Source organism: Onychostruthus taczanowskii, unplaced genomic scaffold (genome assembly GCF_017590055.1).
Source record: "Onychostruthus taczanowskii isolate IOZ18803 unplaced genomic scaffold, ASM1759005v1 scaffold26, whole genome shotgun sequence".
Taxonomy (NCBI): domain Eukaryota; kingdom Metazoa; phylum Chordata; class Aves; order Passeriformes; family Passeridae; genus Onychostruthus; species Onychostruthus taczanowskii.
The window spans coordinates 7,164,199-7,176,500 of NW_024499906.1; the positions used below are offsets into that span (position 1 = coordinate 7,164,199).

The following is a 12,302-nucleotide window of genomic DNA, read 5'->3' on the forward strand; positions in this document are numbered from 1 at the left end:
GGCACCTTTCTAGCAACAGGGAACTTTGTCGCACAGGGAACACCTGCCAGGAGGGACACCACACACTGAGGGCAGCTCCCAGCCAGTGCTGTACCCAGCTGCAGGACCTCATCCCAAAGCTCAGGAGCAGACACAGACAAGGCTGCCAGAATTTTTCATTGCAAACATCTTTCTTCCCAAGCCAAAACACATTTCGGTGTAAATTTGCACTACACCTCCTCTCTGTGAAAAGACCATGGGGAGTGTGCAACATTTCAACAGAAATCCTTTACCCTTTTGGATTTGTGAGAAAGCACAGCCTGTACAATATAATAACCTCCCTTTTCAGAGTTAATTCTGAGCTCCTCAGTTTATCCAAGAAAACTGCAACACCTCATGACCATCCATCACCTCCCACTCCTCTTCTAGAGGACATCACTCTGGAGTATTATGAGGAAGGTAGGAAGAGTCTCTCCAGGCAGTCTGCACAGGATAAAGATTTCTGTAGCTCTGAAACTTTTTTTTTTTCCTTCATTTTAGGAGGAGTCCTGCTCAATGCCTCTTCTGCAGAGGCTCTGGCTGTGCTAGGACACAAGCACCCATTCCTCAAGTTACAATCCCGTTATGGCACATGAGGCACTGCAATAGCCAGGAGCCAGCACACGTCTCACCCTTGGAGAGGAAGGAAGGGAGGGAGGGGGGAGGAAATTCAGATCATCTTCAATTTCTATTAAGTCTTGATTTCTTTAAAGCTGAAATTAATCTGAAACAAAACTGTTAGAAACACATTAAAAACAAAAAGGATGAAATCCAACAGTCAAGTAGGATTTAAAATTCATTTTTTCCAGCAGTCTGACAGAAATCACATGAAAGTGGTGAAGTCCAAGGGGACAGAAAGCACCCTCTGTTTCAATAAACTGGTTATACTATATCAGAACTGTGTATTATCACCCAGAGATTATCAGCATCGTTTTTCCTTTGCACAATTAATTCCTATCACTAGGCCAAAAGAAATACTTTTTTTTTTTTTTAAAAAAGGAAGAAAAAACACAAAATGCCATCTGTGTTGTAAGTGAGTGGGCCTCAAATTTACCCCCAGCATGCAGTTTAAAAGAACAGTTGTGTTCTGCAAGCATACCAGAGCTGCATACTTCAACCTGCTGTCAACAATAGTTGGCTTAATGAAAATGGATTGCTATTCCAAACAGGCAAATGAAGCTTCCCACCCTCAAGGAAATGCACTCAAGCCTCTATTTGTTTTGGTTTGGGGAAGCATTTGCAAACTTGAATTTCTAACTCTTCAAACAGCAGAAATTCACTGATGTTTCCCATTGAGGCATCAGGTCCATTAACAGGAATACTAATTTTTAAGGAAAATGAGGCAGAGCTGCTCCTAGGAGTGCAGCCAAGAAAATATTTAATAGTTGGCTAATGAATATTTTGGTTGGAATAAAAGCAAATTACATTGTTTCCAGCACAATAACTTTTAAAAACATGAAGTATCAACAGAATCGTTCTTAGTCAAATGCTCCATTATCTGGAAGTGGGTTATGGACCTTTGGCTGTTCACACAAGCAAAGGAAGCTGGGTTTGGTGCCTGGAATAAGCCTGGAAGAAGTTTACAGGCTGCCCAGTCATAGCTAGCATGTCCTTTGCACCCACACTTACATGCAAATCCACCAGGCAGGAATGACAGAAATGTGATTCAAAATCACTTCTAATGAGCAATTAGTGCTCTATGCTGATGTATTTCCACAGCAGAAAAAATTACTGAGTTCTTCTCTGTTTGGATGAACTTACAACCTAAAGAAACCCCCACACAGTGAATACTGGAGAGAACTAGAAAATTAAACAATGGACTTGAAGTATTTCAAAACACTTATTGTGACGTTTGAAAGAGGCAAGACTGAGAGCAGAAATGCATTTCTGTGTAAAGGGAATCATTCTTCCATGGTTACTGCAGAAGTCGGTACAAGGTGAGGAGCACAGGCAGGAGATTTGGAAGGCATCAAGCCTGGGAGACACAAGGTCTTAAACAGATGTATTCTGCTCTGACTACATTACTTGTATAGCCTTGGATAAACTCAAGAGGAATGCTACAGCCTCAGCCAATATACCATTAAAGCTTTAACTGAGCTGTGATGTGAAGAGGGCATCACAACACAGGCTGGGGCAGTGTCTAGGGTAGAGATAGCATGTGGCATGAGATATAGATATATAGATATATAGATATATATTCATAAAGAAGCTTCTAAATTTGTCACTTGAGAGAAACAATGCAAGTGCCATAAACTGTCCTCAACAGTCACTGTCCTAGAGGGAAAATATTTTAAATTACAAAGGACAAAGTTATTTCTGGGCTAATGCAATAGGCTGACACCAGAGCAAAAAATTGGCCCAAATATAACTGGTTCTCTATGTACACCAAATACTGTACTCATCTGAAATCCTACACACAAAGCCTGAACACAGAAAAGAAGATGTTATTAAAGCAAGTCCTCGTGCAGCAGCAAAGTCAAATAACCTACATAAGTGCAAGAAAATTTTTAAAAAGTGAACTATATGCTGTGTGTTTTCTGAAGCTGAGAAGCTGGAAGGAAGCAGTCAACAAGTAAAATGAAGCCTAAAAGGTAGGAACTGTTATCTCAAGTTGGCAGTTCCACTGGAGTATGAGACAGGAAAGGCTGGGCGGGAGCTCTGATTGAAGATCCTTCCCACCCAACAGAGCTCACATTAAGCCACAAAAAAGGAACCTTTTTCTTCTGGGGACTGACACGGGCCAGAGGAAATTTTGCATCCAATGGAAGTATCACAGTCACAATAGTCTTGGGCCATTTCTTTTATAGTCATGGTAGAGATGATTTTTTTTTTCTCTCTGGGTAATGTCGTGATGTCATGTAACAAACACAGAATGGCACAAGTCAGCCAAACTCGCTTTCCTTTAGCAGAGTTTAATTTCCTATATTTGCAATAGCATTATATAAATATATATCTATATAGTATAAATAATATAATTCATTCAGCATTAAATAAATAAGAAAACATATCCTCAAGTCACATTTTCACATGGTGGTGTCTAACATGAGGTGCTTGTTTCCCAGTCCTGCAGCTGACTGCACACACACCCCCCATGCACACTGTGGGCATGCAGCAATCTGTGTGTTCAGGGCCCTGCCCTGGCTGCAGGCACAGATTTTAGGTCTCATTTTCAGACAGCCCCAGCAGCAGGACACAGGCAGGGAAGGCATCATCATGTCTGACATCATTGCACTGTTCTGCAGCAGCTGCTCAGGCTGGGCAGGACTGACTCTGGGCTTCTACTGACTGGATTCAACTGCACTTTTTAACAGACATTCCAGAAATGGCAATTCTGAGCTGCAGAGGACTGGCCAAGACATGATGAACAAGGAACCCAAGGACCACAGACACACTCCTGCAGGCAGCAAGGTTCTCAAAAAAAAGCATCTTAGTGATGCTACTTAAATTAATCCACCAGCTCAGGTCACTTACTGTAAAATGTCTGTCATTTTAAGCACATATGCATAAAAACTTTACTATCATCTTAATATTCTTGGTTGCTACAGATGCCAAAGAAAATCTGGGAGATAATCCAAAAATATTTTTTATCTTTCAATAAATCCCAGACATATGGTAGTGATACATGCTCAGTGTGCAAGATCAAAATGAGTGAAAAACTGAAAAAGCAAAGACAGTGAAAAGGGAAGAAAATTATTGTATATACATAGGAAATTAAAAACTGTTTGTAATAATGATGGAAAGAATTATCATCACTGTCCTGACGTTTAAAAGACCAAAAAATAAAAAATTAATGCTGAAATTTGTGGGGTAAATTACAGAAAGAATTTAAAGTTGGAGTGTTTGTAATAATGATGGAAAGAATTATCAGAACTGTCCTGACGTTTAAAAGACAAAAAAAAACAATGCTGAAAGTTGTGGGGTAAATTACAGAAAGAATTTAAAGTTGGAGTCCACTTATGGCCACAAGCGTTGGAGAAGTCTGTCCCACAGGCACAACTACTCTTTTAATGCATTTTTGCTTCTCTCTGTTCTACCACTCAGTGCTCCAGTTTGACTCCAGTTATTTACAGACATCACTGCTGGTCACTCCTGCAATGCAAGAATGTCTAAATGAACCTGAGCAGTCACCAGCGATGCTACACAAGAGTTCATGGGGAGAAATGAAGTGCACATCACATGGGGTACAGTCAAAAGCAACCAGCACATAATTATTTCAAGATGAAGTTTGGAGAAGAAATAACAGACAAATTAAATAATCTGACCATTAAAAAGTATAGAGTTCCATAGAAAGAAAGACAATACGAAAAAAATAAAGTAAGAAAGCTGGAACAAAATCTGAATTTTTTTTTTTTTAACTAAAAGTGAGAAAGTAGATCAACTGCAATGCCAGCATGTTCCAGGCAATGCTCTTTAATGAAACTCAAATTAAAGCACCTACCCTTTCAGAAGCATGAACAGGATATGTGGATGGGCACTAATGTATTCCACAGTAGGGCTGCGCGTGCCAATTTGTCTTCTCAAGATGTTGTTGAATATCTGGGAAACATCCTTTTTGCCCTGTTAAAGAAGCAAAATATATCTTTGCTTAGAAAAACATGAGAAAACAAACATTTACTATAACATTGATTTAAAGTACAAATGAAACTGAAATCAGAACAGGTCAGCCTTTTTTTTCTCCAGTCTCTGCCTCATATTTGCTGTTTCTCCAATGCCACAAGAAGGCTTCCTCCTTCCGGTGGCCCTGAAGGCTCCCGACTTCCCCACTCCCATTTGCACCTTTTTTTCCCTCAATGAAGATGTGCATGCCTCTTACACTGCCACCCAAGTCCCTGGCTATTTCAAATAGCAACACTAAAGCACCATAAAAGCAAGCCACTAGCCTGAGCCAAGCCTGCTGCTACCGTGTGTGCTGTTACTCCTGCAGCCTCCAAATGGGAGTAACTGAGCTGGTACCAAACCTCTGCCACACTGCCTACACTTAAAAAGCTAAAGCTTTTTATCAGTCCAGTGCAAACAACTCCAAGTGTGATTACATTTCTGAAAATCAGGGTTCGATTTAAACTGTGCCCATTATTTACCATGGAAAATGAAATAACTGCTACCAATAAAATGGCTGCATCACGTACGTGTCTCTGCTTTAACCAAAACAAAAGTCCTTCTCTCTGTCCTGATGTTGTGCTGTGTGCACCTATCTACACAATCACAGTCTGTCTTCAAATGCTTCCCCGTGCAAACAGCTTTCCAGAAGGTCTCTCCAAGTCATGTTCTGTTCAGTCAGAGGGTTCACCAATACATCTGGCATTAGAAATCCACATCCTCCCCCGCCACGTTCTCCCCTGGCACAGCAGACAAATTGATGGGAACTAAGGGAGGTGAGAGATGGCTGCACTAAGCACCAGTAACCAAGGCACTGAGTCAACAGCAGGTCACCATGCACAGGGCAAGCTAAAGCAAAAGGTCACTTATAATCTGTACATGCTGATTGATCTGTCTTGGGAGGACAAACATTCCTTGGCAGAGAAATTATTGAATGTTTGAAGCCAAGGAGCAGAGAGTTTCACACGGAGGAAAATTCCCTGGTTTCACCTCTACAAATAAATCAGTGCTGAGGGACACAAAATATTCTGCCTTCCTATTTGTTCCAGCCCAGCTGGCTTGGAGACTTGGAGACTCTGGGAATTAAACAGGAGAATCAAATCAGTGCAGGCCAGTCCATCTGCCTTTGTCTGCAACACTTTTTTTGACCCTTGGACATTATTTCAAATAGGCTGATTCTGTATAAAGTCATCCCATTCTCCCCTGTCTTTACAACACCCATATCATGTGCCTGGAATCCTGCTGTCCCCACAGGCTTCAGCAGTTACTCCAAGATTAAAACAATTCCGACAGAGAAGAGCTGTTGAAAGGGTGAGGTAAAGATGGCCAGAAATTAAGTGATCCTCTCTGCTATGCTGAATTTTATATTAGTTACTTAATACTGTGTGCATTGCAGCATAATATCCATGAGCAGAGAGGGGATAGACACAGATATCTAGATATCTATATATATAGATATGTGTATCCAATTATAGCTAATGTTCTAGAGATCAGTGATAGGGAAAGCCAGAGTTGATCTCCATGGGCTCTCCAGGAGGGAATGAAGGCAAATAAGAGAACCATGACAGATTTCCCTCACCACCTGACATACACTAGAATTGTAGGAGTACTTTTGAAACACTCCTTACTTGGATCTGCAATTGAATTTTACCTTATAAAGAAATACATATGGCCAAGATAAGGCGGCACGAAGAGAAAGCGGCTAGACAAGAACAAAAAAACCTTGCCAAGGATGCATGATACAAATAAAAATTGTATAATACCTATACCATAATTTAGTCCCTGTTTCAATGCAAAGTAGGGAAAAGATTATAAAATCACCAGTCCTGGGCTTTTAGTTGCTTACTGCCTATTTTAGGGGCTTTGCAGTTTGTGAACCCTTAGGCTTACACACAGTAACATCTACATTTTCAGTTGACTTCTGCTGTTTGCACATTTGCCTCAGTTCTTTAAAGGTCAAAAATAAATTTCACATTTTAAATTTCTGAAATGCCAGTCTGATCTTGATTCTGGGCTCCTGCCCAAGCCTGACTTTAATGCTTCAAAACAATATCGTCACTGAAATTATATCTTGTTTGTTGAGTGGCAGAAGCAATAAACCTGTGTCTTCTATGGACGTGTGATGGATGTGTGATGGAAGTCTCCCCTACTCTGTCTTGGAAAATACATCTTCTAAGGGAAGTTCAGCTGTGAAAAACTGGGATCAAACTGGACAGCAGGGCTGGTGAGGAGGACAGGGGGAGTCAGGACAAAGAAAAGTAACATTATTGCCTTCAGAAATCAGATTTTCAGTAGTTTATGATTTGCTTTTTACCTTTACATACAGATCAAAAAATTAACTCACATGTTATAGAGCAATGAAGCAACTTAGATACCAGCTGTAGCCACCAATATAACAAAATGGAAACAGAAAAGTTGATAAACTGGAAAAGCCAGTGGGAAGACATGAAGACAAAGCAGCACACGCTCTTACTGGCCTCTTGTTTAGTGACATTTGGTTTCCAGTGTTTTGTCCAAAGAACATGTATAACAGCTTGGCTAAATGATTGGAAAGCTTTTGCAATTAATAAAAAAATATATTTTGCAATAAGAATTATGAGAATTGTTTGTAATAACAGCAATTCAACAACAGATTAGGTATTTCATCCAGGGCTTGCTTTTAAAGACTGCATGTTCAATATGTTGATACAGATTTTTTTTCTGGCAAAAGCAATACAGGCTGTTGTGTAACTAAAAAAATGCAGAAGTGTCCCTTCTGTGCTTACAGTATCTTCTCCTCCCCTCTTCTCCATTTCTCTTAAAGGGTTTTTTAGGGGCTTGGGTTGTTGGGTTTTGAGTATTTTTGTAATTAGACATTTAACAGTAACCAGAGCAGGCACAGAGAAGACAAAGGATTTTAAAAAAACCCTCCTGAACTTAAGACCCAAGTAAGAGTGAGAGAATTCCACTAAAAAAATTCAAAAATTGATACATGTCATTTTCAAAAATTAGTAACAAATAAATAAATCGGTCCTTGATTCTGGATTTACTGGTGGTAAGGGGTGGAGTGAAAAAAATTAAACATAAATCACCCATTTTCCTCCCTTTCATTCATTTACAAAACAGAAAGAAAATAACTTCTACACATGACTCCCACAAAAGGTGTCTCTGAGAGCATCAGATCTCTTTGAGAAATTGATTTTTCTCTCCAGCAGCTGCCTGTACATTGGGTACTGCTCCTGTTCCAGACCTCAGCAGAGGAGGTTTGGCTCCTGGCAGCTGGGGATTTCCCGCTGGTGGTCGGACACTTGTGAGGAATCACCAGCCCAGGAGCCACAGAAATCATGGAACTCATACCAGCAGTCCCTGGGGCACTATCCCAGCTGAGAGCAAACCACAGGAATGACAATGGCCTGACAGTGACAGAGTTTATTCCCATCCCTACCAGTCAACAGTAAATGAACAGGATTGATATTTATCCTGAATTACTGCAATCTCTGCTGCTATAACTCTTTTCTCCTTACTTACAAGCAAGTTTAGTTGTCATAGCAATTGTTTACTAGGTTTTTGGTTTAACAACAAAGCTGGCAAGAAGTTCCACAGAATATATAATTTTCTATTTAAATATACAAAATTAAATAATATATATACATATACATTCATATTAATTTTTCTATCTCACTATTAATCTATCTTACAAGAAGTTCCACAGAATATATAATTATATACAAAATTAAATTATATATATATACATATACATTCATATTAATTTTTCTATCTCACTATTAATCTATCTTTCTATTAATCTTTCTAATTTCTGAAAAAAAAGTTATATGCCTTTATTCTTTTAATCCAAACAACTAAGTGGGGGACACCCAAATTACCTTGTGAGCTGCTGTCTGTTTTTAACATGTTTTTCAATTCCTTTCATCTCAACTAAACTATTTTCTTTCTTTCAGTCTTTGTCACGTGAAATTCTCCATGCTTCCAATTATTTTCATTCCATGTCCCTGAACCCTCTCTAAATTGGACACTCTCCAGAGACAGCAGGTAGCTCTAGTAGCACTATCCCAAACATCATCCCTGCAGCTTACAAGGTTGGTCCTAGACAGTATTTCCAGCACCATGCCCTATCTTGTTTGGATACACATGGAAATATTTCTTTATTGGTTTTGTTTTAATTTTAAAAAATCAGATTTACTGCCAGTGTCTTTCAGGACAACAGCCAATCTAGAGCAGCAACTCTCTTCAGCCTGTGGAAAACAGTTTTGAATACAATGAAGTTATTTAGACTTCTGAAGAATATGGCTCTAGTCACTGACAACACCAAGACCAAGGAGTTGAAAAAAGTTTATGGATGCTGACCTACCTCAAAATCTATCAGCTGCAGGTTGGCAATAAGCGTCACTAGAAGGCCACTGTTGTAGAGCTCTTGTGCCAGCTGGGCCACGATTTCTGTGGGTGGCTCTTTGTCTGTGGTCCCACACAGAATTTCTTTCATTGCTTGCAGAGATTTTGACACTTCCTCCGATGCCTTTTCACCAGCAGATGATGGAGTTTGTTTTTAAAAAATGAAGGGGGAAAAAAAAGGATGTTCTTTTAAAAGGCATGCATTTCAAAACAAATGTTTCTAAATGTACTTACAATGATCATTATCTATTGCAAAATGATATCAGAATTTTAGGTAACCATGGAGGCTGGAGTGTCCTTACTGTACCCTGCAGGCCTTACACAAGGTAAATTCAATTTATACATGACATACCATCATTTACAGACCATGGGTATAAAACAGAGCTAAGAGAGCAATGACCAAGCAGCACCAGTGAGATCCTTTAACAGGTTTGGAGGCAGGCACAGCCCTGTCCATGGGCATAAAACAGGGCCAAGAGAGCAATGACCAAGCAGCACCAGTGAGATCCTTTAACAGGTTTGGAGGCAGGCACAGCCCTGCAGAGGCAGCAGCAATTTCACTGTTGCTGCCCCTGTCCTCCCCAGTGGGCTCCACGGCACACGTGGAGCAAGATGAAGGTGCCAGATGAAGGTGCCAAGCCAGGTGGCTGCTCCCACCAGAGGGTGGCTGCTGGGCTGCCTCCCCATCCACTGCTTCCTGATGGGCTGTCCCAGCTCCTCTGCTGGCAACACAAATAAATCCTCACAGCCCTGCGGCACTGCTTAGCCCAGCAGGCAGCTGAACACCACACAGCCCCTTGCTCACTCCCCCTCAGTAGGATGGGGAAAGGAAATGGGGGGAGGAAATAAATTTTTAGGTTGAGATAAAGACAGCTTAATAGGATAGAAAAGGAAGGAATAAATAGTAGCAATAACAACAACAATAACAATAATAAACACCAAGTGATGCACAGTGCAATTGCTCAGCACCCAGGGTCCAGCCTGCTCCTGAGCAGCAGCCCTGGGCCAGCTTTCCCCCCAGCATCGTGTGCTGAGCATAATGCCATGTGCTGTGGAATATCCCTTTGGCCCACTGGGGCCAGCTGTCCCAGCTGTGTCCCCTCCCAGCTTCTTGTGCCCCAAACCATTCGCTGGTGGGGTGGGCTGAAGAGCACAGAAGGCCCTGACTTAGTGTAAGCACTGCTCTGCAACAACTACTACATCAGAATGTTATCAACTTTATTCTTATCTTAAATTCCAAACACAGCACTTTACCAGCTACTAGGAAAAATATTCACTTTATCCCAGCCAAAGCCTGACAGCTTCACATTGCCTCATCTCATTTCTCCTCATCAGGTGTGGTTTGAGCCAGCATCTTCCACAAGGAATTTGCTCACTGAGCACACAGGCACTTCAGTCTCAGGTTGAGAAATTTAAATGAAACAATTTGCTTTAGTAAAGCTCCACATCTGCCACCAAGTGAAGTAAAATAGATCTTTCACATCTTTTGCTCCCACCTAGAGTATACTCATTCTGTGCAATGTTTCAGGTACCTAACGTAGAGGATGAATCAGAATTACCTTACAAAGGACCTTGACCAGCAGGATTATGACAGGGAAAGGAAAGAGACATGCCTGTAAACAGCTAACAGCTCAGCATCCATGCAGTCAGCAGGTTAAAATCAGATGTGAGTGGTAATACCCATTCCCAAGGAAAAGTACCACTGGCTGCAGCATGGCAGCTCTGGCTCCGCTCTCCTCACAGCTATGCTCCACTTTGAACAAATAAAGACTCTGTGGTGGAAAGGAGTACTTTTTGTTTCGTGTGGATGTGTGTGCTGTAAATCCCACCTGCTCCAGCCACGGGGCTACGGAGGCAATGGCTCCTTCTGGGTCGGGTTATATTTAATACACACATGACCTGCAGCAAGGCCAATTGGATTCTTTGGCAGGGAGTGGGAAGGAAGGAACAGGTCTGAAAGCTGAGAATGACAGCAAACTGCCAGGCAGGATGCTGAAGACAGCATTTCACATCTTTGAAAAACCTTAACTTGAAGTTAGCCTTTTGTTAGCATAGCAGGTGAAAAAAAAAGATCAAGACGAACACAGAAAACCCAAGAGTGATTTGTAAAAGCTAACTGGAATTTAATGGACGTTCAAAGCCACATAAATAATTTCTATATATCTCTCACTTACGTTGAAAGGAAAAGCATCATGCTTTGAAATACCACCCCATCAATCTGCCTAACATAAACCCACAGTGCTCTGCAGAGGCATCTCCCACCTGCTGCTGATCTACCAACATTTTCAATCACTGATTTTATTCACATTAATGAATAAAAATTATACAAAAACCCTAGAAGTCTTAAAAAAACCCAAAACCAACCACAGTAAAAAGCCACCTTTACATTGCAGCTACTTGGAATATTTAAGCATTGATTTTGCACAGCATAAAGAGCTGCTCTCCTCCAGTCTCTTCGTACCTACTTGCAGATTTCTGCTGGCTGAGATAGGTCAGCATGAGCAGCGTGTAAATGAGCATGACTGTGTGATAACTTCTAACAGCAGAAGTCTTGATGTTCCTTACCATCGCTCAGCAAAAGAGCCTATTTTTACCTCAAATGTTAGTCGTGTGTCACTTGAGATATCCCACAGAGTACAGATGGGATTAACAACAGGGGCTCTATCTTAGAAACTAAAGCTCTAAATCTTTATAAGAGCTAGGGAAATATTTTCATTTCAAAGGCAAAGCCCATACATTTTTGGCTTTCCACCCTTTCTGCTGGGCTGGGTGTGAATATCTCCGGCATTCTGTAGTTTAAAAAACCATTAATCACTTTTCTTTCAAGTATAAGTAGTCCTTTCTGATATGTAGAATAAAGGTCTGCAGGTTTAATTCTCAAAAAGGAGGCCAGAAAGTGCAGTGTGAGAAAATGAAACATAGAACTCTGGTGCTTGTGGGCAGAGTGACCACCACAGCTGATTTCTCTAATCACCTGCCATCCCATCCGCACACCTCCTCAGCTTTTCCACATGCAATTTACAGTTCATGTGTCACTTCCTCCCCCTTCACAGCCTCTCCATGGTCTGTGTTTTGATGTGCTACTCTCCACTGAAAGTTATTCACGGTCAAATCTAAGGACCGCTCCTCAGTGGATATCCCTCACAATATATCTGGAGGAAAACCATAATCCCAAACACAGATTCTTAAATTAACAGCCTCCCTTTTGACATTTCCACTTAATCTCACAGCAATTTTAGAATAATACTTTAAGTACATAAGCACTGTTTCTGGGATGGAAACTTTCTTAATACTCAGAG

At 40.9% G+C, this 12,302-nt stretch overlaps 1 protein-coding gene across 10 annotated transcripts in view; it reads right to left on the bottom strand.

Annotated features, from left to right (window-relative positions):
- The window catches only part of CAB39L (calcium binding protein 39 like), a 61,613-nt gene that overhangs the window by 15,037 nt on the left and 34,274 nt on the right, over window positions 1–12,302 (bottom strand). For all 10 annotated transcript variants that reach the window (XM_041407227.1, XM_041407232.1, XM_041407235.1 and 7 more), the window contains 2 exons: window positions 8,963–9,127; window positions 4,457–4,575 (listed from right to left, as the gene is read on the bottom strand). In XM_041407227.1, coding sequence (XP_041263161.1) covers window positions 4,457–4,575; window positions 8,963–9,127 — 284 coding nt within the window. The remainder of the gene's footprint in view (window positions 1–4,456; window positions 4,576–8,962; window positions 9,128–12,302) is intronic.